At 37.1% G+C, this 27097-nt stretch overlaps 1 protein-coding gene across 1 annotated transcript in view; it reads left to right on the forward strand.

Moving 5' to 3' along the window:
* MOXD1 (monooxygenase DBH like 1) overlaps window positions 1-27097 on the forward strand; it is a 240419-nt gene that overhangs the window by 78475 nt on the left and 134847 nt on the right. Inside the window, exon 4 of the mRNA XM_053710674.1 lies at window positions 983-1066. Within this exon, the coding sequence (XP_053566649.1) occupies window positions 983-1066 (84 nt within the window). The remainder of the gene's footprint in view (window positions 1-982; window positions 1067-27097) is intronic.

Here is a 27097-nt window from a genome sequence, read left to right on the forward strand (position 1 = left end):
TCAAAATGCTATTTATCATATCCTGTCTTTAGCTGTCAATTTGTATTTGTTATTTATGTGTAAAGCAAATAATAAGTTTGAACTAATTTTGTCAGAAATTAGTTAATTAACTAAACAAATGTAACTTATTAACTAAGCAAGATAATGAGCTAACACAAAATATGTTTGATTGTTTAGTATAAACTCTCTTTTTTAAAACTGTACAGAACAGGAAAGCATTATGGGCATTGATTACAGCTGGGCACAGCCAAAACATGCTACATGGCCCACTTATAGGGTTGCCACCTCGGCCATGGTTTCCTGGACACTTATGAGTTACACATGCTGCAGGGTGTGCAGGGAATAACATGAATAGTGCTGTCCGGGATCACTATTTGTATTCTGTCCAGGGGTTCAATTCATGTTCCCCTCTGCACACCCCGCAGCATGTGTAACTCATAAGTGTCCAGGTAAAACATGTCAAAGGTGGCAACTCTACCCACTTAAGACTATAGCTGTTAAAATAAACGTTGATATTTTACCTGTAAAAGGTGTTATATTGCATGTTTTTAATGTATCATTGATGTCTGATTTGTTATATATAGTTTATTTGATTAAGTTCGATGCTTAGTAATAGTATCATCTTTATAAGAGCGGCATACTTGTGTTATTTAATATTTTGATTGAACTTAAAAGTATAAACAAGAGTTGATTTGGCCTCTGCTCTTGAATGTAGAGCACTTGCTGGTTAAACTGTATTGCACATTGACAACTGCAGATTGATATAAACACTCTTACTTGTTTATGACAATGGCCAGCTATCAGAATAATGCACTTATGCAGAATCCGTACAATCAGATAACAAAGCATAAATGATAAAAAAAAACTCTTTACTTTCTATGTGGCAGTGCCAGTGTAGTGAAGTAAATCAACCTTTTAGCAGGGGCATAAGCCCTCTTTATATTAAGATTTATTTCTATAAATATTACTTTTCTCAAGACAGGTTTCCGTTCCATATAAAGACACAACATACTGGTGCCAAATGTTTAAGATGCCGAGGCTTGGCAAGAAACATCACATTATTAAGGTAAGAAAATGTCCATCCATCTATTTTTTTTTATTTTTTAAATGGACATAACATAAAAATGCAAAAATTAATTGTGCTAATGTGTATGAACAAAAATGTACAATGGCTGTTAAGATATAAAGGTTTATATTTCTGTATTTTGATATATTTGGGGCATGCTCACTAGATGCAAACAACTGAAAAAATAAGTGAAGACAAGGGGCAAGATTACATATGCGGCGTTGCCCGCAAAAGCCGGCGACGTCGGTTTTTAGACCGGTTTTGCTATCACATATACGGTGCTGCATATAAAAGTGATTAACCCCTAAACCACCATCATCCCACAACACAACATACCTTAATAAACTATTAACCCCTAATCCGCCATTTACTCACATAGCAAAATACCTATTAAAACTATTAACCCCTAAACTGCCATCCACCACCAACAAAATAAACTTAATTAACCTATTAACTCCTAATCCGCCAACCCCCACAATGCAAATAACAAATTAAATTACTAAGCACCCTAAACTAACACCCCCTAAATTAACCCCAATTACATTAAAGTGATGGTAAAGTTTATCAGTTTAGTTACGCAAACTAGTTTGCCTGTCACTTTGTAAGCTTAGTGGCTAAGTTTTTAAAGCTTGTAAATTATTGACAACAAGAGATCGCAATGTTTAAAGCTTTTTCCCTTACCGCTCCTCGCTCCTCCCATCTGACACTTCCTGCTCCGATATCTATTACCCTACAGAGTGGTCCCACCCGCTCTAACCTCACAGCTATCCGCTCGCTCCCATGGAAATAATAGAAGTTTTACAATTAAACAAAGTTTGTGAGCGACTGTGGTTCTTACTTATAATGAGCAGTTTCAAAAGTAAAGTCAAGCGCTTGTCTGCATCTTTTAGAAGATGCCAATGTAATAGTAAGGGATTCCTAGCTGTAATTAGCACGCATGCGTTACACGGGTGCGCTCGCCGTTTGCAATGCGATGAGCAATGGAATAGCGCATGCACAGTTGCTTGAAGGGGCGGATGACGCAGAGTGACGGCTGCCTAACGGCCTAAATTTCAATTGATTTAGACAAAAACTTGATCGAAAGGTAAAAAAAAAAATATAAAGGGTTGAATATATGAGGTTTAGAAATTGCCTTTATAAAGGTTATGACTTGATTAAAAACCACATTTATTAAAAACTTTAATAACATTAAACATTAATTAACGGAACTTTACCATCACTTTAAATTCAAAAATACTAATTTACAATTAAAATAAAAAAACTAACATTACTTTTAAAATAAAAAATACTAAAATTAAGTTAATCTTAAATTACAAAAAATAAAAAGTCTAACATTACAGAAAATAATAAATCAAATTATCAAAAATAAAAAAAGTAAACCTAATCCCTATGAAAATATAAAAGCCCCCCAAAATAAAAACATCCCCTAATCTAATCTAAACTAATAATAGCCCTTAAAATGGCCTTTTTTAGGGCATTGCCCTAAATTAAACAGCTCTTTTACCTCTAAAAAATACTAAGTCCACCCCTAACAGTAAAACTTAAACTACCCATTTCCCTTAAATGGGCATTTGTATGGGCATTGCCCTTAAAAGGGCAGTCAGCTCTTTTACTGCCCTTAAAAGGGCATTCAACTCCTTTACAAGTGCCCATGAAATCCCTAATCTTAAAAAAATAAAAAAATAAAAATAAGCCTAAATTTAACCCCCAAATAGGTACTCACGGTTCCTGAAGTCCGGCAGTGAAGTCTTTTTCCAAGCGGCTGGCATCTTTTTCCAAACGGGACCTCTTCTTTCCTCATCCAGGATGAAGCCGACATGGAGCGGAGATGACCGCGGGCCAGGACCAGCGACAGCGGAGTCATAAAGCAGGATCCTCTTTGTATGATCGCCACCATACACTGACTATTGAATGCAAGATACCTGTTTAAATATGGGGTACCTTACATTCCTATCAGCTGAAAAAAAATCAAATCAGCCAATAGGATCAGAGCTACTCAAATCCTATTGGCTGATTTGAATTAGCCAATAGGATTTCAGTAGCTCAAATCCTATTGGCTAATTCAAATCAACCAATAGGATTTGAGTAGCTCTCATCCTATTGCCTGATTTGAATTTTTTAAGCCAATAGGAATGCAAGGTATGCTATATTTAAACCGTGGCCGGACTTTTAGCCGACGGACATTTGGCAGACGGACATTTGGCCGACGGACATTTGGCCGACGGACAATTGGCCGAAACACAAGTGGCTGTCAGATAACAGTCCGGCCACGAGATAGATAGATTTGATAGATAGATAGATACATAGATTAGATAGATAGATCAATAGATGCAATAGATACATTTGATAGATATGATAGATAGATAGATTTGATAGATAAATAGATAGATTTGATAGATAGATAATTTCCCAGAAAGAGAATTACAAGACGTGCGTCTGGGACCCATGGTAAGGTTCCCAGAGGCAGTTGCGGCGCCCGAGGCTCTGATTAGAACAGAGCACTCTGGAACGCATCTGCCCTCGGCCGTCATCGGAACATTCTTTAGCTTTCTGTCTGTCGGCCAAATGTCCGTCTGCCAAATGTCCGTCTGCCAAATGTCCTTCTGCATTTTGTCAGAGCACCATTTAAACGCGTACCTTGCATTCAATAGTCAGCATACACAAGTAGAATAGCACTACTGAAAAAAGGTGCTCGTGATGACAGGGGACTGCCACAACCCCAACCAAGTCCAACTGTACAAGCAAATGTCCACAGCACCAATCTCTTAGAAATAAACTTTATTACAGACTAAATACAGCAACGTTTTGGGGGAGTTCCCCTTAATCCTGCATGGGTTAACTGACAACACTTCAGACTTTTAAACCCTTGTTTTGGCGCCAGATTTCAAATTTGAAATTCCATACATCGCATACTACACCTAGTGGTGGTTAACAATATTACATTAAAACCAAAGAAAATATATACATTTTTTTAGATTGAAATGAAGTAATAAATACAAATTAATTGCCTAATACTATGAGCTATTCTATTCATAAATAATGATATAAAATATACACATCATTTTATCTTACAAAAAGACTGACAAGTCATAATCCCTGTTTAGACCTTTGGGGGCCATTGTCTCAAATTTGTGTATCCACCATGTTTCTCTTTGCTTTAATGTTTTTTCCCTATCAGAACCATTTCTAGGTGCACTTATATGGTCTATAATATGCCATCTCATTTGGCTTACATTGTGGCCCTTCTCTATAAAATGGCTAGACACTGGCGCTTCTATGTTCCCACAGCGTATATTCGAGCGGTGTTGGCTCATCCTATCCCTGGCTTTGCCGGTCATTTCCCCTATGTACACCAGGGAACAGAGACACTTGATCATATAAATGACATGAGTTGTTTCGCAAGTATAGTACCCATTGATTTTATATTGTTTCCTATTATGTGGGAGGTGGAAAAACTTCCCTCTTATAATTGAGATGCAACTTATGCAATTCAAACACATCAGATGGTCACGTAAGTTCTTTACTTTTCTGTGGGCCAATAAGGGGGATCTTTAAAGATGGCCACCTGTTTGTTGCAGTCCCTAAGTACGTGCTAATGTTTATGAATACTTTTTGATATTTGCATTCAATAGTCAGTGTACGGTGGCGATCGTACGAAGAGGATCCTCCACGCTCCATGGCTCCATGGTCGCCGGTCCTGGTCCGCCTTAGATTTAGGCTTATTTGTTTATTTTTTTTATTTTTTTAGATTAGGGATTTCATGGGCACTTGTAAAATAGCGGAATGCCCTTTTAAGGGCAGTAAAAGAGCTGAATGCCCATACAAATGCCCCTTTAGGGGCAATGGGTAGTTTAGGTTTTTTTAGTGTTAGGTTTTTTATTTTGAGGTGTTTGGTGGGTGGGGGATTTTATTGTTAGGGGGGACTTAGTATTATTTTTTTTTAATTAACTGACTTTATTTGAAAATTTGAAAATTACAATATGGGAGGCGCAGCTCCCCAGTAATTGCATAGTTGCATCAGTTGTTTTTTACATAGTAATGACAGAAACTTTATGGAAAAAGAAACAGAAATACCTCCATTTATAAATGTGTATCTGACCATTTAAACTGATTGTCTAAGAGTTTTACCAGTTTTGTAGTCATTGAGAGTAAACTTAAACAACTTACTATTTGAGTTGAAGGTAAGGAGAAGAGAAAGAGGTGGAGAGTAGAAAAAGAAAAGAAGTGGCTGTTTTGCACTCTGCCCAAGAACTGTATATCTAGCTGTTGAGTTGAAGCAATGAAGTCGTAGTATTTCTTGGCACTTATTGTCTACGCAGGTATAGTTTCATTTTTAAAAGGCAGTGTTTCAAATTATACTCCATACACGGTAATTCCACCTGGTAATCGGTTATTTATGATAGTGAATGGCATGTTTAGATGTCTGGTATTTAGGATTTGTTTTTGAGGCATTGTTCCCATACATTTAGCATTTCTGCTTATACACCTATTTTGGCGTTTTTCATATACAGGTATACCTCACTTTACAGCGCTTCACTTTACAGCGCTTCGCTAATACAGCGCTTTGTGGAGCTGAAGTTCAACCTCCAAGGATTTTAAAACAGTGCTGTAATCTTCGTGAGATTTCAAGAAAAGTGACTGGCACCATTTTATTATGCTTAGTTCACTCTGTTTACATCATTACAGTGCAATCTGTGTCTCAGTGCTATACTCTGGCAAATTGTACTACAGTGATTGTCACTATTTTACAGGTACAGTATTTATTGAATACTGTGCTGTGCGAGTGTTAAACTAAGCTTAGCTCTATTGTACACCTAATATAAGTTAGTTAAAGCATGTTTTTAAGTTTTTAAACACACTGGCAAGTGAAAAGAAAGCTAAAACTGCCTTGTTTCATTTTAAGGCGGTTTTCACTTTACAGCGGGGCTCCGGTCCCTAACCCGCTGTATGAGCGGGGTATACCTGTAGTAGTATTCTTCTAATTCTAGAAACTCTGAAATACGGTGAGTCCACATGTCCAGACTTGGGGTTATCTTTCCCTTCCAATTTTTGGCTAATAAATCTTTAACACTGTTTGACATGACATAAAACAGCTTTAAATAGGGTTTGAATTTAATTTTGGGGGGTTTATTTAAAAGCCATATCAAAGGAACTAGGCTAAATTGAATTTCCAATATTATTTCTATTTCTGTTATAACCGTTCTCCAAAAATTTTGGATTGTGTTACACCACCACCACATGTGTGCCATACTACTGCCCTTATGACCACATCTCCAACAGTGATCTGATTTATTATGGAAAAGGCGGTGGAGTTTGTTAGGGGTTAGGTACCGTCTATGTAGAATTTTAAGGTTGATTTCTGTTAGTGTTAATGATATTGATGTTTTGGTTATGTTTTGAAAAATAGTGGTACTTGTTTGCGGAAGGATAATTATACCCAGATCGTCTTCCCATTTTTTAAAGAAAGGGACTTAGTATTTTTTAGAGGTAAAATTGCTGTTTATCTTTGGGCAATGACCTACAAAAGGCCCTTTTAAGGGCTATTTTATAGTTTAGATTATATTAGGGGTGGTTGTTTTATAGGGATTAGGGTGCACTTAGTGCAGTGAGTTTTAAACTTTCTATCCGTGGAATTAAAAAAAGAAACACACTCAGGTGGTCCCCCCTCAAACATATGAGATATGTATCAATCCCTTGTAATCCGGTTACAGCTGATCCTCCTTAGAAAAGCACTCTCTCTGGATCCAGGTGTCCCTTCAGATGAGTCATTTGATGAAGTAGGCAATAACGCTACAAAGTATGTCAGGCTCTGCCCCCGCCAATTTACACTGTTTTGCAAACAGTGAAATAGCCTATCAGCTGTTGTGGTTAAGCTTCTGCATTAAGTGCTGATCGACTCGTGCTGGAAAGCAAACAGTGTTTTGTATTCTGTATATATATTTTATTTTATTACTGCAGTGTTTTTATACCCGGTTCTGCCACCTCAGTTTACTAAGAAGGCTTTTGTAGCCTCTGTTCCTAGGGGTTTATATACTCTGCTCCTAACTCATCTGAAGGGACATCTGGATCCAGATAGAGTGCTTTTCTAAGGAGGATCATCTGTAACCGGATTACAAGGGCTTGACACATACATCATACGTTTGAGGTGGGACCACGTGAGTGTGTTTCCTTCTTTACTTTCATGGATAGAAAGTTTAAAACTCACTGCACTAGGTGCACCCCCTGTGTGCTTGTCTTTCTTCTTTTCTGTAGAATTCGTGTGGAGGGACCCTCCCGTGGGGAGGTAAATCTTTGTGAGGACTTAGCTGCAAATCGTGGAGATTTAGTGGAACTTTGCCAAGGGATACCTACTAGTCATTCTCTCACACGGACTGCCTTTTCAGTGGAGGAGTAAAGATCCGGTATTCCTAGATCTGCTTGCAGACTCTGTTTGTTATTACTCTCTGGCTGCTTGTGTAGACAACATTTATTTTATTGTATTAGTTACACATTAGTACCATGTACAGTTTATCTGGTTACTAGTGCTGTTTCTATTCTCCGATTATATATATATATATATATATATATTAAAATTATAAGTTTATTCTTAAATTAATATAAATATATATATATATATATTTATACATATACACAGTGTTCAACTGTTGTCATTGACTATAGTAAAAGCTCAGATTTAAAAAATATGATAGAGCCATTGATCTGCTCAACCTAAAGAGAGATTAAAATAAGAAAATAGATAGATAGATTTACATTATGTTTTTATCTACCTACCTACCTATCTATCTATTCATCTATCTAAAGAATGTTCTTGACCTAGTAAAAAGTTCATGCCTGTGGAACGGTGTTCTTGTCCAGTCTTTGGGTTTTGTTTATTATGTAGCATAGACTGCTTTGGACCCTTGCAGCATAGGAAGTGGTTGAGACAAATCACTCCCAGAGCAAACAACTTAGCTGCCCGTTTGCTGTGAAGATGGCAAAAAGTTTCGCTAGCTGGTAACCTTGTCTGCCATCGTTTGTTAAATGGGTACCTTATTTGCTAATGAGCAATTAATCCCTAAGCTGTTCACAAACATTTCCTGTTAGTTCCACTTAACATTTTAAACAGCTTTTACTTAATGTTTATCAAAGAAATTTTAATGGCTCCAAGAACAGTGTGCGTTTCATTGAAAGTATATATGAGCTAAATATTCACCTATTAAAATGTTTCCTGCATTGCAGTTCTCTGAAGGACATTGAGGTGATGCATTAAAGCTAATTTTCTACTAAATTGTCCAATTTTACAATGAAATATTAAATGTGGCTTAATCAGACATGACTTTAGTGAAATACTGAATGCTACATTAAACACAAAACATGTATTGAAATAATGTTGCTATAATTTCCTTAGTTACATTTTTATTCAACAATTTTCAAGAATCATTAAAGGGACATGAAACTCAATTTTTTTCTTTCATGATTCAGGCAAAGCATACAATTTTAAACAACTTTCTAATTTACTTCTATTATATAATTTGTTTAATTCTTTTGGAATCATTTGTTGAAGGAGCAGCAATGCACTAATGGTTTCTATCTGAACACATTGGTGAGCCAATCACAATCGATATATATATATATATATATATATATATGCAGCCACCAATCAACAGCTAGAACCTAGGTTCTCTGCTGCTTCTGAGCTTGCCTAGATAAACATTTCAGCAAAGGATAACAAGAGAAGGAAGCAAATTAAATGATATAAGTAAATTGGAAAGTTGTTTAAAATTGTATTCTTGCTGAGGGGCGGAGCCTACAGCTCTTGCGGCAGGACATGTGTGTGAAGAGCTCCTGGACTCAGTTAGCTTTTTTAGAAATATTTTCTAAATTTCGCCTAATCTTTTCTGACATACAAATCCTGGCATGACTAGAGAGGAGTCTGAGAGTTTTTAGCATAGATCGGACCAGCCTAAGTTCCTCAGCTAACTTCACAGCGGCTGGCCACAAGGTTGAGAGGCCTATTAGTGAGTCTGATCGTCTGTGTTATTGGGGCGGCCGCGTACATATACCCACCCCAGGACCCTGGGTTATCAAACCAGTTTAGATATAATTGGCCTATTCTACACCCTAATTGCTCAGAGGGAACCAGCTACATTGGTATAGTGGACACCTGTAGACTATCGAAGTGGATCAGCTTACCCTACGTCACGAAAATGGAGAGCGTAGACAGATGGGAACAAAACCTGAAGCACCTTATGCAAGACTACCACCAAAGTATACTGAGAGACTTATACAATCTCCTCCATGCACCGCGACTCATTGTGGGAGCACACCCTGCTGTTGTTGACCAGCCTTCAGAGAACTATGTCTGCAGCACCACTCTAGATATGGCGGGACTGGCCGGCATACATACATCACTCCGCTGCAATCAGATGGTCCAGGAATGCCACGCTGACATAGATCCCCCACTAACCTGTGTTCTGAGGTTGTTTACTGCCCTGGTGAGGGTTCGAGATCCTGAGGAGAGCGCAGTGGCCCCTTCTGACCCAACGGAGCCAGGGGATCTTGGCACCCATGTGGCAGCAGAACCTGTTTATGAGCACAGGAGCAAGGTGAGCACTGGATTAGACAAGCTGCCAGCTACTGATCTGACCGGTGTTGACAAAGAGGGCTACACGCTCCCAACTTCTGATAATGCCGGTGCTACGGCTGGAAGCAAATTGAACTCCGATCATTCCTGGAGGTATGTGGCAATGGGTCAATCTCTAGAGACCTACGGATGGGACTGGCAACCATATTACTGCGATTATTATTCCCCAGAGGGTGTCCGTCAGGTCTGGTGACTCGGTGTGGGATAAACTATGATTTTTGCTCCGGGACTGACCCACATGCCACAAGGTGGACACAACTGAGCTGGAGAGATTTTTCCGTTTTGGTTGTGGGTATAAGACTTGAGAACACTGCTGGCTGATTTGACCCAGAGGACTTTACAAAGCTCTACAATTAGCATTAACATATACCCTCATGACCTCCATTACACTCTTGTCCCACTAATTGTTTTTTACTTACTTCACATAAGTGGAATGCTGCTATATGAGCTGTTTATCTGTTTGATCTCCTTCCTTTATCCCAGTTACGTTTCCTTGTTTATGTCGATGAATATGTATAGGATGATAACTCAATTTGTACTACACTTCTAAGCTGAGGATGTTCTAGTTTGATATGTTCTATTTTTTTTTATTTGCAACTCTGGGAAACCAATTGTTTTAATGCCTAGAGAGATACAGCTAAATGCTTACTGCCTTGTTTCTGGTATTTATCAGTTTAACTACATAACGACTGTTCAACATATTTCCCAAAAAGTTTTGTAACCTAAATATGAGCAGGCTTATTTATCACTGTTTACAATAATCCCTGACCAAATATATTTTGGCAACATTAAGAACCCTACTTTACACCGGATCATTATCAACCCTATATAGAAGGTAGAGACCTACATATGGTTAGTCAGTCAATATAATTTACTCTAACAGAACGATGTGCTGCCTGCGGTAGAGATGGCACTTCTTGACTCCCCTTGCTGACCAATACCACTGGTCTCAGATGGTAACTGCTCATTCTAGAACTAATATGGAATTCTCCCATCCCTCCCACCAATATCACAAGACCCCATAGTTGTTTATTTATGCAGAGAAATATTCTGAACAACTCAAAATGTTACTCCCCACGTCAGTTCCTAAAGTTGCTAAGAAGCACAAAAGTGGCTTCTAAGAGAAATGGGAGATTTATTATGTATAAGTATAAGGTAAAAGTGAGGTTGTGCGTTAACTAATTTGCCAAATGACTCAAAGCTAGGCAACATATGGTTTATAGTTATTTGAGGTGTTCCTCTCACTTGATAATGTCATTCCCGTTATATATGTATTTGTCTATATGATGGCTCCGCCATTGATTATTGCAACTTGTGTAAGATTGAACCATTGTCTTATAGAGGCAAATTATGTTTGCAACTGTATATTTTTCGAACCTCAATAAAAACTATTTATAAAAAAAATAAAAATAAAAAATAAATAAATTGTATTCTCTATCTGAATCATGAAATTTTTTTTGGGTTTCATGTCCCTTTAAATACTTTGAAAATGTAATATAAAATATTATATGTAGTAAGACAACTTAGCAATATATGGTCATTATTTATTTTGCCCCCTTTTCCTGTGAAAGGTTGCGCACTCTAGTGACCCACTTAGAGCTATCGCTAATTGGCCTCAGCAGAGACAGAAACCTAGGTTACACATGGCGGCATCTATGGACACTAAGAGGCCTATTTATCAAATGTCTGTCGGGCCTGATCCGACAGTGCGGAGCAGGTCTGACAGACATCGCTGAATGCGGAGAGCAATACGCTCTCCGTATTCAGCATTGCACCAGCAGCTCTTGTGAGCTGCTGGTGCAACACCGCCCCCTGCAGACTAGCAGTCAATCGGCCGCCAGCAGGGGGTGTCAATCAACCCGATCGTACTCGATCGGGTTGAATTGTGGCGATCTCTGTCCTCCTGCTCAGAGCAGGCGGACAGGGTTAAGGAGCAGCGGTCTTTACACGGGCTCACAAGCTCCATTCGGAGCTTGATAAAAGGGCCTCTAAATCTTTACTGTTATGTTTTCAATATTTAAAGGGACACTGAACCCAAAATGTTTCTTTTGTGATTCAGATAGAGCATGCAATTTTAAGCAACTTTCTAAGTTACTCCTAATGTTCTTCATTTTCTTGGGATTTTTATTTGAAAAGCAAGAATGTAAGTTTAGATGCCGGCCCATTTTTGATGAACAACCTGGGTTGTTCTTGCTGAATGGTGGATAAATTCATCCACCAATAAACAAGTGCTGTCAAGGGTTCTGGACTTTCTTTTTCAAATAAAGATAGCAAGAGAACAAAGAAAAATTGATAATAGGAGTAAATTAGAAAGTTGCTTAAAATCGCATGCTCTATCTGAATCATGAAAGAAAACATTTTGGGTTCAGTGTCCCTTTAATATATTAATATAATTTAAAAAATGCAGTTGCACATTAGCCCCATGCTACTCTTTGTGTTTTTATATATAATTCTATCTAGCATTTATTCTGTAATATTTATGTGCTTCTTTCATAAATTAAATATAGATTAGTTTAGAATCCAAATTACATATTGTCCAACATACAAACCTGTATTTAGGAGTAAAAATTAAATTAAATTACAATTTATGATTCAGATAAAGTATGTAATCTGAAGACACTGTTACAGTCACTTCTATTGTCAAATTTAATTTGTTCTCTTGGTATCATTTGTTGAAAAGCATATGTATGTGGGCTCAGCAGCAGCAATGTACTACTGGGAGCTAGCTGTTGATTGGGGGATGCACATATTTATCTCTTGTCATTGGCTCACTAGATGTGTTGTTACCTTTCAGTAGTGCATTGCTGCTCTGGAGATGACTTTAACTATGTGTTAAAGTCATAACTGTTGCCAGGTTCACATACTATTTATTATAGGATAATAGTTATCATAACTTCACTGATAGATTATTAAAGAATATAAATCCAATGTATGTCATCTAATTCTTTAACTTTTAATGTGCTACTATATTTGATTACAATAATTGGAAGCATCAATTTTTCCACATTTAGGGGTCGACCACAATCCTTTAGAAAAATAATTTATTTACAAAAATCCCCATAAGCCTTACTGGTTAATTTTCTAGAAAAATAGCTAAACTTTTCAGAAGCATTGTGATTTATTTGCCTAGATTCCTTAAAATTCCTTTTATTCCCAATATCTTGCTGAAAAAAACTCATCGCAACTCGAAACTCATAAAGATTTTACCAGCTACTCAATAAAAGCTGCAGCTCTCTCAGAACCATCCACTTCTCATGAGAGCTACTGACGATTTTATTTATTTGAAGGTAGTTATATTGTAAGTTTAATTTAAAGTTAGGGGGTGTTAGGTTTAGGGGTCAATAGTTTAATTTAGTTTATAACGATGTGGGTGTTTGGTTTAGTTTAGTATTTGCGATGTGGGGGTGGTGGCAGATTAGGGGTTAATAACTTTATTTAGTGTCGCAATGTCGGGGGTGGCGTTTTAGGGGTTAATAGCTTTATTTAGTGTTGGTGATGTAGGGGGTAGCGGTTTAGGGGTTAATAACTTTATTTAGTGTCAGCATTGTGGGGAGGGCGGCGGATTAGGGGTATTTATACTAGAGGTTTATGTTAGGGTGTTAGGTTTATACATAACCTTCTTTTCCCCATAGACATCAATGGGGATTGCGTTATAATGATCGCCATTCCGCAATCGCAGGTGTTAGTTTTTTTCTAACACTTTTTCTTCATTAATGTTTATGGGGGAAAATGTCCACAAGCACGTCAAGTCAGGCCTTGGCTTTTGTGCAGTATGGAGCTTAACGCACCATAACGCACAACACAAGAAGGTTTTTTTGTAACTTGTAATGGCAGCGCTATGGAAAGTGAGGTACCGCTAAATATTTAGTATTATTTATGCACTGGGTTTAGCACACAACTTGTAATCTGGGTGCTAGACAATTAGTATTAACAAAAATCTTACGGCTAGATTACGAGTTTTGCGTTATGAGTAAAAAAGCAGCGTTAAGGCTCATAACGCTGCTTTTTCACTACAGCTGGTATTTCGAGTCTTGTAGGTACAGCTGTCCCACACACTTTTTTGGCCGTACCACAAAATAACACTCAATTTTTGTAAAGTCTTTTTTCAATGGGACTTCCATTGCGCCGGTATTACAAGCTTTTTTTTGGAGGCTAAAAAGTGAGCGGTACAGCCTATCCCGCAAGATTCATAACAAATTCTAAAGTCAGTAGTTATGAGTTTTACACTAGAAAGCTGTAGCATAAAACTCATAACTAAAGTGCTAAAAAGTACACTAACACCCATAAACTACATATTAACCCCTAAACCGAGGCCCTCCCGCATCACAAACACTAAAATAAAATTATTAACCTCTAAAATGCTGCTCCAGACATTGCCGCCACTATAATAAACATATTAACCCATAAACCGCCGCACTCCCACCTCACAAACACTAGTTAAATATTATTAACCCCTAATGTGCCGCCCCTAACATCGCCGCCATCTATCTTCATTTATTAACCCCTAATCTGCCGCCCCCAATGTCGCCGCCACTATATTAAATTTATTAACCCCTAAACCTAAGTCTAACCCTAACCCTAACTCCCCCTAACTTAAATATAATTTAAATAAATCTAAATAAAAATTACTATCATTAACTAAATAATTCCTATTTAAAACTAAATACTTCCTTGTAAAATAAACCCTAAGCTAGCTACAATATAACTAATAGTTACATTGTATCTAGCTTAGGGTTTATTTTTATTTTACAGGCAAGTTTGTATTTATTTTAGCTAGGTAGAATAGTTACTAAATAGTTATTAACTATTTACTAACTACCTAGCTAAAATTAATACAAATTTACCTGTAAATAAAACCTAACCTGAGTTACACTAACACCTAACCTTACAGTACAATTAAATAAATTACCTAAATTAAATACAATTAACTAAATTAAATACAAATACCTAAATTACAAACAAACAAACACTAAATTACACAAAATAAAAATCAAATTACAAGATATTTAAACTAATTACACCTAATGTAATAGCCCTATCAAAATAAAAAAGCCCCCACAAAATAAAAAAAACCTTAGCCTAAACTAAACTACCTATAGCCCTTAAAAGGGCATTTTGCGGGGCATTGTCCCAAAGAAATCAGCTCTTTTACCTGAAAAAAAATACAAACAACCCTCTCAACAGTAAAACCCACCACCCACAACCAACCCCCCAAAATAAAACCCTAACTAAAAAAGCCTAAGCTCCCCATTGCCCTGAAAAGGGCATTTGGATGGGCATTGCCCTTAATGGGACATTTAGCTCTATTGCGGCCCAAACCCTAACCTAAATATAAAACCCACCCAATAAACCCTTAAAAAAACCTAACACTAACCCCCTGAAGATCCACTTACAGTTTTGAAGAGCCGACATCCATCCTCAACGAAGTCGGGAGAAGTCCTCAACGAAGCGACAAGAAGTCCTGACCAAAGCCGGGAGAAGTCTTCATCCAAGCCGGAAGAAGTGGTCCTCCAGACGGGCAGAAGTCTTCATCCAGACGGCATCTTCTATCTTCACCCATCCGGAGCGGGTCCATCTTGAAGACATCCGGCGCGGAGCATCTTCTCCTTCGGACGATTACCCTACGACTGAAGGTTCCTTTAAGTGACGTCATCCAAGATGGAGTCCCTTAGATTGCGATTGACTGATAGAATTTTATCAGCCAATCGGAATTAAGGTTGAAAAAATCCTATTGGCTGATGCAATCAGCCAATAGGATTGAGCTCACATTCTATTGGCTGCTCCAATCAGCCAATAGAATGCGATCTCAATCCTATTGGCTGATTGGATCAGCCAATAGGATTTTTTCAACCTTAATTCCTATTGGCTGATAGAATTCTATCAGCCAATCGGAATCTAAGGGACGCCATCTTGGATGACAGCAATTAAAGGAACCTACATTCGTCGGGTAGTCGACGGAAGAAGAGGATGCTCTGCGCCGGATGTCTTGAAGATGGACCCACTCCGCGCCGGATGGATGAAGATAGAAGATGCCATGCCCGTCTGGATGACCACTTCTCCCGGCTTTGTTGAGGACTTCTTGCCGCTTCGTTGAGGACTTCTCCCGGCTTTGTTGAGGATGGATGTAGTCTCTTCAAAACTGTAATTAGATCTTCAGGGGTTAGTGTTAGTTTTTTTTAAGGGTTTATTGGGTGGGTTTTATTTTTAGGTTAGGGTTTGGTTTTGGCAATAGAGCTAAATGCCCTTTTAAGGGCAATGCCCATCCAAATGCCCTTTTCAGGGCAATGGGGAGCTTAGGTTTTTTTAGTTAGGGTTTTATTTGGGGGGGTTGGTTGTGTGGGTGGTGGGTTTTACTGTTGGGGGGGGGGGGTTGTATTTTTTTTCAGGTAAAAGAGCTGATTTATTTGAGGCAATGCCCTGCAAAAGGCCCTTTTAAGGGCTATTGGTCGTTTATTGTAGGCTAGGTTTTTTTTTATTTGTTTTTTTTTATTTTATTTTGATAGGGCTATTAGATTAGGTGTAATTAGTTTAAATCTCTTGTAATTTGTTTTTTTATTTTGTGTAATTTAGTGTTTTTTTTTGTTTGTAATTTAGGTATTTGTATTTAATTTAGTTAATTGTATTTAATTTAGGTAATTTATTTAATTGAAGTGTAATGTTAGGTGTTAGTATAAGTCAGGTTAGGTTTTATTTTACAGATAAATTTGTATTTATTTTAGCTAAGTAGTTAGTAAATAGTTAATAACTATTTAGTAACTATTCTACCTAGTTAAAATAAATAAAAAAATTGTCTGTAAAATAAAAATAAACCTTAAGCTAGATACAATGTAACTATTAGTTATATTTTAGCTAGCTTAGGGTTTATTTTACAGGTATTTAGTTTTAAATAGGAATTATTTAGTTAATGATAGTAATTTTTATTTAGATTAATTGTAATTATATTTAAGTTAGGAGGTGTTAGGGTTAGACTTAGGTTTAGGGGTTAATAAATTGAATATAGTGGCGGCGACGTTGGGGGCGGCAGATTAGGGTTTAATAAATGAAGGTAGGTGGCGGCGATGTTAGGGGTGGGCAGATTAGGGGTTAATAATATTTAACTAGTGTTTGCGAGGCGGGAGTGTGGCGGTTTAAGGGTTAATATGTTTATTATAGTGGTGGCGACGTTGGGGGCGGCAGATTAGGGGTTAATAAGTGTAGGTAGGTTGCAGCAACATTGGGGCGGGAGATTAGGGGTTAATAAGTATAATGTAGGTGTCTGCGATGTCGGGGGTGGCAGATTAGGGGTTAACAAGTGTAAGATTAGGGGTGTTTAGACTCGGGGTTTATGTTAGGGTGTTAGGTGTAAACATAAATTTTGTTTCCCCATAGGAATCAATGGGGCTGCATTACGGAGCTTTACGCTGCTTTATTGCAGGTGTTAGGCTTATTTTCATCCGGCTCTCCCCATTGATGTCTATGGGGAAATCGTGCACGAGCACGTAAAACCAGCTCACCGCTGACTTAAGCAGCTCTGGTATTGGAGTGCAGTATGGAGCTCAATTTTGCTCTACACTCACTTCTTGCCTTTTAACGCCGGGTTTATGAAAACCTGTAATACCAGCGATGTAGGTAAGTGAGCGGTGACAATAACTTGCAAGTTAGCAGCGCACCCCTCTTACCGCAAAATTCATAATCTAGCCGTTACATTGTAGGATTCAAACAATTAATAGAACCTATTTTTTTCAATGTTAAAACAACATAAAACTCATGTATGACTAAAATCCATCAATTAGTGCCTGACCGGCAGTTCCTAACTTTAGTCACTAGTAATACTATGGCAGGATTGGATAGGGGATGATGGACAAATGAATGGTAAGACAGCCTATACATCATTACAAACAAAGGAGCTTATAAACCAAACAATTAACTCGTTCCATCTATTCCTACACCTTTTTGTGGCACCAAACCACATGAATGAATAAACAAATTGATTCATCAAGCAATCATTAATGTATTTGACTGTTCGTATATCAAATGACTCGACAAATCAGCAAAATTCAGATGAATTTGTATTTGTCTGAATCCAGAATGAACATCTCTAATGCTCAGTAGGTGAGTGGGTACCATCCAATTGCTGCTCTGTACCCAGCTGAGGTCTTTGGTTTCACTATTTTCAGAGCCTGGGAAATGTTTTATTTTTCATACTTTAACTCTTTGAGTGCTAACAACAGCTCTGAGCCATCGCAGAGTTTCCCACTCCGGTGCTAACGACGGCTCAGAGAGCTAGCACTCTCCCACCTTGAGGGAGATCTGGGGGCTTCCACCAGCTCTTAGCCTGGAAATCGTTCCTCTATAGTGACAGGCATCGCCGGTGCTTCCCATTTTGCATGGTGACGTCACGTGCAATGACGTCACTGTGCAACTTTATTAACAAAATGACAATGTTAAGTATAGGAAAAGGGGGCATGCTCATTAGAAGCCTGTATCTCAGGCATCTAAGCAGCTACAGACTTTAAGACCCACCGTTGGAAAGGTAATCGCCTAACCCTTCCAACAGTGTAAGTCTTGGGGATCTGGAGGGAAAAAAAAGTTACAAAGAAAATATTTAAAACATTTAAAAAAAAAAATTAAAACAGCTTAGCACCCAGGTGGGAAAGTGCTTAGCACTCAAAGGGTTAAGTAGGATTGTGATGGCTATTGGGCAAAGATTTATAAAGCATTTATACACAATCCCCAAAAACTGAAACACTAAATTTGGATTAAAATCAAAGAAACAAGATGTGCCGTGTTTGCTGTTTTTCCTTCTTTAATTTTTTTTCTATTCATTGGTAGCACAACACTACAGACACAATTGTTAACCAGATATCATATTTCTGGGAAACAGATGCTTTAAACATATTTCATTTTCTTTCTGGAAATTACAGAAGACTTTGTACTATGACCCTTTGCCATCTTGAATAAAATGAAATACTAATCTAAACTACATCATAAGACACGTTTATCATATAGTAATATGTTTATGGTTTTATTTAATTCTCATATATTGGTAAAAGGGGCATTAGAAAATATGTTGTTTCTTAGGGAAATGTGTCATAATAAGCCAAGAATGCACAAATGTTACTAACAACAGTGTGTAAGTCAAGACAGATGGATAGTGTCATTTAAGGGAGCATTTAATACTGTGAATAAGAGACAGCTTATGCCATTTATTAAATGACCTACAGCTTTTAAACAGAGACATAGTAAAGTCTTTTTTTCTTCACTGGTAATCATACAGTGATGAGATTATTAGCACATTGCATCATATGGATGGAAACAAGGAAAGTATTATGTTTTATATCTTCCTGAATTTGCTGCTTTTTAAAAAAAAGATAAATGAAAATAGCTTAACTACAATTACTGCAGAAAAGGAATAATTATATGGCGATATATGTAGCCTAATATTGTAGCCTAATCTATTATTATTGGATATTGTTCCAAACCTAGATGATAGTGTTTTACACACTGTTAAAGCGACATGAAACACAATTTTTTTATTTCATGATTTAGAAAGAGCATACAATTAATTGCTGATTGGTAGCTGCACATAGATGCCTCCTGTGATTGGTTCACTGTGTGCATTGCTATTTCTTCATTATTATCGGTTATTTGTAGAGCGCCAACAGATTCTGCAGCATTAAAGTATATCTAACAAATGAAGCAAATTAGGTAATAGAAGTAAATTGGAATGTTGTTTAAAATTATATTCTCTACCTTAATCATGAAAGAAAATGTTTGGGTATAGTGTCCCTTTAAAAGCAACTCACAAAATACTATTCTGCCATTGGCTGTAAAATATAAATTTTACATCACTGATGTATCTTGCAAGAATGAGTTGAGGAGTAAAGCATGTTGCATGTACACGCACTATAGAAAATGTAGTTCAGTGTGCGTTGAGTGTAATTCTAAATGAGTTACATTTAATCACTTCTTCAAAACAAAACCTAATATGCTCTTAGTTAAAGTGTATTTTAATGAGGAAATATTATGGTCATGTGTGGCATTCCGCAAAAATGTATCTCTTTAAAAAGACTTCTTTATGTTTGTTTATGGTATTTATTTAATTTGTTTCTTCACTGGAATGTCTTGAGGTCTTATTCTGTACAAATATATACTCAATATGATACATTTGCATGAATTCATCTCTGATTTTTCAGTAAACAGAATTTCTTAGAAACCACATTTGTCTTAGAAAAGCCTGAATAGTGATTTAATCTCCAAAAAAGGCCACATATTAACCCAAAATGATCCTGAACTGTAAGAACTCCTTTGAAGACAAATGTTTTGCCACTTTTGTGAAATAAGAGAATGTTTACTATGGCCTTGAAAACAATCTATCGACTGCAGTGTTTTTCAGCTACTTTTTTATTCAATACAATCACAATCCATTTTCGAGTCACTTTTCAACTCATTTTTCTAAGGCCTGTTTTGCCTTTTTTAATTCAACACCTCTAAGTCTCCAAAAGAGCATTTTGGACATCTTTACAACTATTTCAAAGCTATCTGGAAACAATCTATTATCATGTGCAAAACCCTCTGAATGGCCACAGGAGACATTGTAGAGATCTATTAATATACATGGCATCAATTCATAAAGCTCTATTCATCCCTATTGGTACATATACATATGCATACATTTCAAGTACATGCTATACTGTACAACTAATGGAATCTGCAGGAAAAGTCACTTCAGGACCCCAATGACTATAAATGTCATGCTTTTATTTTAATATAAAATTTAAGTCATACTCGCACTATTGTGATTGTCACTAGCAATACTGACGTCTTTTAATTTGGGTTTTAAAAGGGGATTGCACAATTGAGACTTTTATAGGAACCTATTGTGATTCATTTCCCTCTGCTAAACCATCTGATTGCATATTTTATGTTGTCAGGCAGGATGGGCAGATAGTGCACCATTTTTCTTTTGCTTTATGGTTGCTTTTAAATTTTGACAAGTAGTGTTTTAGACCATATTTCTTTCTATTGTTTGTTAAAGCACCATTTCCATTTTGAACTGAAAGCAAGATGAGGACTACGTGGTTCAGGAAGCGTTATTTTAGGCAGGGGTTCAAGCAGAGAGTGATGTCCCTCCTTTTTTAACTGCTTACATTAGCTATTTCTTGTAATGCTAATACTTTGATACTTTAAAATATAATCCGTAGTGGACATTATTAAGAATGGTCATCTTTGATAAGAATTATTTTAAATCACCATTTTGCTTGGATAATGCTAATATTAATGTCAGCTCCCAGGTTGTAGTTTATCTATAATTAGCAAAAGGTTTGCTTTATTTTACAACGTATAATTTATATTCACCTATGCTTGATTTATTTTTCAATTCACATTTAAAATTCAGGAATAGCTACAGTTTAAGTGCTTTTAAAGTACGTCTAAATGACTGTTTCGTAATCAATCAATAAATAGTAGTGTGAATGGGAATAAAATGTAATGGGTTTTAAATGTAAGAATTTTTCTCTTTTAAAATTTCAATAACAATTTAATTAATACAGAATTCAGCACCCTTTTGTTGTTCTCTTATTAACAACTTTGTGTAGTTGTTAGCATTATGCCTGGTTCCTTCCAAGAAGGCTTCCATTTAGGTGATTCTTATACATTCTTGAAAATGTAGTTATTGCCACCCCTCAACTTTCTGTTTGTTTTATAAGGGATGCGCCTCCATGCATGCTAAGTCTAGCCTCGGTCATGAGAGTGTCTTTCAAAGTGCTTGCGCCTACATTATTGAACTCGTAAAGTGGAACGAGCCTTTATGATTGTGAGTTCAATAATGTAGGTGCAAGCACTTTAAAACAGACTCTTGTAAACAAGTTTGAATTTAGCGTGCATGGAGGTACATCCCCTATAAATACCTGGTCATGAAGGGGCAATCTTGTTTAAGGGTCTCCTAGGCAGATACAATGTTGCAAGGCAGCAGGTTTACAATTACACAATACTTGTGAAATTTTGAAAGGGACTAACGTGATAGAAAAATGGTTCAGAGTCTGTACATCCTGACAGCATAAAATATGCATTTATATGGTTTAGTAGTGGTGCAGCTGGAAACGGATTACAATAGGTTACTATGAAACTGATTGCACAAGCTCCTTTGAAACCCCGATTTAAATGACACCAGTACTGTTAGTGACAATCACAACAGTGCAAGTATGACTTACAATCAAATATTAAAATAAAAACATGCCATTTGCCCATAATGCAAGATACATATGGCATTCATATGGTTAATCAGTGTTGAGGATGGATTTGGTTTCCAATAGGTTAACTTCACAGATGTAATGAGTATTTGCCTAGCATAATGAATAAGGGGTTACTTGAAAAAAAATGTACGGTAACCGTAAGAAGTGTGACCGGTATGTTGTATCACTCAGTTTCAGGGGACCTCCTAGTTTCAATTTTGAAAACGGGTGCTTAACATTTGAAAATGCCTTTTAAGGTTTTCGGTTGAAAATGAGTTTGTGTTACGGGCTTTTAATAATTAAACAATATTATATTGTGATTACTCGAGAAACATGTAGATCAATTTGGTCGGATAGCAAATCACTGATAGGTTGTGATCAGCCGCTAATTTGTTCAGTATATTACATAAAATTCAAACAGATCTAATTCCAAACATTATTTTTTGCCAAAGAAAGATACATTCCCTCTATATTAAATTTAACATTTGATTGTCACATGCTGCATTATAGTAATTTAATATTAACATTTGAATACGTATTCCCATAGACTTTAATGTAAGTTTAAGGAATCATTACTCAAATGTACTTTTTAAATGTAAGATTTGAATATTTAAACCATTCAGTATTTAACTGATAATTTCCATTCTACAGGAACATTATAATAGAGGAATGAAGGAGAACATATATTGACCCATCCCTAAATGTAAATACATGTATATGGTCTAAAGATCTCTGTGCATAAATCTTCAGCCTGGGTTATAGTGCATCTGCAGAAGCCAACTGACCCCTTTCTTGTAGTTTGCCATACCCACTGCCTCCCATAAATGATTCAAGTAGGCTGTAACATTTTTTTTACTAATATGTTATGCTGCCCTTGGAAGCTGCTGATATTTACATAACTGGTATTGTCTGTAGCTCCCTATGTCCTTGTCAAGAGTAACTGACAATGTCATTAGCCATAAGAGTGTTATCACTGCAAAGTAAACATCCAAAGAGAAAGGGGACTCGCGGTAGAGTAAAACTTCACCTTTATTCGTACATAAATTAAAAGACCAAGGACAAGTTCACACGGTATCCAATATACAGTCTACGTGTTTCGGCGCTAGGCCGTATTCATAGCTGAAAAGTACACATTTTTTAATATTGATTTTAGAAATTGTTCCTCAGCTTCACCACAAATTAAAAAGAAATTCAAATCTTCAATGATGTCCTTGATAATTTGTCTAGGCTCTTCTGTCCATAGTCTTCTTAGTAGTCCTCCTCAAAGCTTCTTAATAATACAAAGAATGTCCACAGCACCTTCTTATTCCTTTACTTTATTATCTGTTTAAGGCACAGACACAAACAGCGACGTTTCGAGTGTCACCACTCTTAATCATGCTTAGTCAGCTGTGTTCCACAAACATACTGAACAATTTGTGACTGGGCACAATGGTTAAGTGGGGTCACACAATGCCCTTCTAAAAGCTCTACCAGCCCCCACTCTTGAGACCACAATATACATGTTTCACAACTGAGCAGTAATTTTAACCCTTGGCTGTCAGTAACATACAAATCAATAATTGTACTTCTTTGGCTGTCAATAACATTAAACAGAAGTGATTTGACCCCTTAACTGCCTCACAATACTTTCTGCTCAATCTTTGTAATGCATATAGGCATAGAAGGCCTCTTATATTTTGCTAACAATCAGGGACTTTAAAAAAACTGGACATTTAAGTGTCCAGTATTTTTGTGAAGATTTTCCGGGTAGTTTGCTAAATTATTAGATTGTCCGGTTGATTTCTGAACACCTGACAACCCAACACCTGAGGGCATTTTCAAACTAATCCTATGGATTCCAGACTTGGAAGAGCTTAAAACTTTATTGACATCCTTTGCTCATACAAACTAAATTTACTTTAGATGAATCATGCCCCCATCAGCACACAGAGGACTCATTCCTATTATAAAGGGGTTTTAGGCTTCAAATACACTTAGACTTACACTTAAAATACACTTAGACCCAGCCCCCAAAACAGCACATGCAGGTTATTAGCAACCCCTTGGTAGACAATATAATACAAGTATGATACCAGCAATTCCACAGCTCCACTGGACGGTATCACCAACCAAGTCCAAAATGTGATGTGAGGCACAAAACTAAAAAAATGCACCCTTCCCTAGATTATATGAACCCCCATAAAACATAAATGCAGTGATTAAAAAACAGGGTTCTCAAAGACCCCAATCAAACCCTTGATATGCACCATATTATATTTCTAACCAACTTCTAACCACTGAATTTTGTATAAATCTGAAGTACAGAGATGTGTGGAGGTCCATACATAATAATATACAGCTCACTCTATTTACCATATATTATATATACTATATCATCAATAGCTTCTTAGAAATACATTTTTGTTCATACAATTCCTGCCACAATCCTATAGTGACTGACGCCAATTTCCACATCTCCATTTCTTAAAAATGGTCTTCTTTATGACTGGAAGTCTCAGGCACCTAATGAAAACAAAGCAAAGCATGATTAAGAGTGGTGACACTCGAAACGTCGCTGTTTGTGTCTGTGCCTTAAACAGATAATTAAGTAAAGGAATAAGAAGGTGCTGTGGACATTCTTTGTATTATTGTGACTAGGGGAATAAGGCAGAAGTCCCTGTCTTCACGTGCGCCGAACTCCAAGTGTTGCTGTTTAATATTACATTGCAAAGCTTCTTAATAAATAGATTCTTCTTAGAACCCTAATTGATTTGGTAACTAACAAAGCAGTGTCAAGCCAGAATATTTAAAAACAAGCAACACATTTTAGAAGCCAGAAAAAATAATTTATATATTAAAAAGAGTGAAAAGACTCAAACACTTAATTCCTGGTTTTAATAATCACTTAATGGAACCTTGACATTAAAACTCTGTTTTCTTCCTTTAGACAAGCCATGTAAGCTTGATTGGAAATGTAAAGAAACCACCATATCCAGGAGCTCCTTATTTAACAATAAAAATCTACAAAAAGAATGTTTGTTTAGAGGGGGCATTCCAATGTAGCACCCAGAGTGACCCCCTAGAACCACCACTTTGTCAAATAAATATATGAATTTTGTAATATTTGTGAGCTGTATGAGCTCTTTATTGCAAAGCTTTAACCATTATTTTTTTTATAGTTTTATATTCTGGTTGATACAAAACCACATTGTGCTCTAAAGACACAGGATATAGAACCCTGCATGGAGAATTTCCAGTTGCTGTTGCTTTGTAATTAGTTTGAACAGATAAAATATTGTTCTTGGTTTGACTGCCATAGAACATGTTTTGTATGATTCATGCTCAGGAAGTATATATTTATGGAATAGTATGCCCCAAAATTCTGTAAAATATGCATCTAAACGCTTCTGTTAATTATCTAAACTCTGGTGTCATCTGTGCATATAATTCTACAAATGCGCATATTGAGAGGTTAATACTTCTCTGTGAGTCCCTTCAATGGCTCCCCATTCACAGCAGAATTAAATTCTAAATTTTTACCCTGACCTATAAAGCCCTTACTAAAGCTGCCTCCCACTACCTGTCCTCACTAATCAACAAATATACTCTAACCCCCCCTAATGTCCAACAATGAGCTGCTCCTTGTATCTTCTACCATCACCACCTCCCATGCTAGACTGCAGGACTTCTCTTGTGTTCTGCCGACCAAAAAAATAATAAATAATAAAATTCCAAAAACAAACACTAAATTACAAAAAAATAACAAACAAAATTATCCAAAATAAAAACAATTACACGTAATCTAATAGCACTATAAAAATAAAAAAGCCCCCCAAAAATAAAAAAAACCCTAGCCTACAATACACTACCAATATCCCTTAAAAGGGCCTTTTGTAGGGCATTGCCCTAAAGAAATCAGCTCTTTTCGCTGTAAAAAAATACAAAGACCCCCAACAGTAAAACCCTCCACCCAACCAACCTTCTAAAATAAAACAAAAACCTAAGCTACCCATTGCCCTGTAAAGGGCATTTGTATGGGCATTGCGCTTAAAAGGGCATTTAGCTCTTTTGCATAAGACCGCTGCTTCTTAACTCATCCACTACCTCTGACACCCCCTGCTAGCGGACGATTGGCCGCGAATGTGCAGGGGGCGACATTGCACAAGCATTTCACTAGAAATGCTTGTGCAATGATAAATGCCAACAGCGTGTGCTGTCGGAATTTATCAATGTCAGGTGGACATGATCCCGAAATTTGATAAATCTACCCCAAAGTCCGATTTCATAAAACCAATAATGGTCTTTTTTCTTTTTTCCTTTTCCTCTCAATCCATAACTCCAGCTCAAGAGATAAGAGGGAGAGAAATGCAAAATAGTGCAACAAGTTTGACTTTTCATATAATTCCAAGCCACTTCACAAAGAATTACTCACGTGATTAGGAGCTTTCTGGCAAAGCTCAAACCAAGAGAGCAGGGTCCTGTGCATTACTCAGATATTGGACTTGGCTTTGCTGAAAGCTGTTCCCAGCCAGACGTAAACCTGTAATGCAAAATAGTGCTCATTTGGAGGATAGTGATAACTGCTAGAGGTAGCAATGTCGTTTTCCAGAAGATGAAAGCAGGAAATTTTTTTTGTACGATAACTACATGCTTTTAACCTTATGGGGTCAATTTATGAAGCAGCAGATGCTGCTTCCAACCCACTCCACTTCTGGTCCGACTGAAGCAGAAGTTAAGAAGCAGCGGTCGTAGGACCGCTGGTCTATAATTCATCAGCCACCTCTGAGGCGGTGGACAGCAATCAGCCCGATTTGATACGATCGGGATGATTGACACCCCCTGCTTGTGGCCACAAATCTGCAGGGGGCGGAATTGCGCAAGAATTTCACTAGAAATGCTTGTGCAATCTTAAATGCCGACAGGGTATGCTGCTGGCATTTAGCAATTTTTGGGGCAGACATGATCCGCTATAGCGGATCATGTCCACCCACATCATAGTAAATCGGCCCTTCTGATCAAATTTACTTCTTCCTCTTTGTATCCTTTCATGAAAAGCATATCTAGGTAGGCTCAGGAGCAGCAATGCTCTATTGGGAGCTAGCTGGTTATTGGTGGCTATACATATGTCTCTTGTCATTGGCTCACCAAATGTTTTTAGCTAGATCCCAGAAGTGCTTTGCTTCCATGGAGCTGACTCTCATCTAGATTACCAGT

This window comes from Bombina bombina, chromosome 4 (genome assembly GCF_027579735.1).
Source record: "Bombina bombina isolate aBomBom1 chromosome 4, aBomBom1.pri, whole genome shotgun sequence".
Lineage (NCBI taxonomy): Eukaryota > Metazoa > Chordata > Amphibia > Anura > Bombinatoridae > Bombina > Bombina bombina.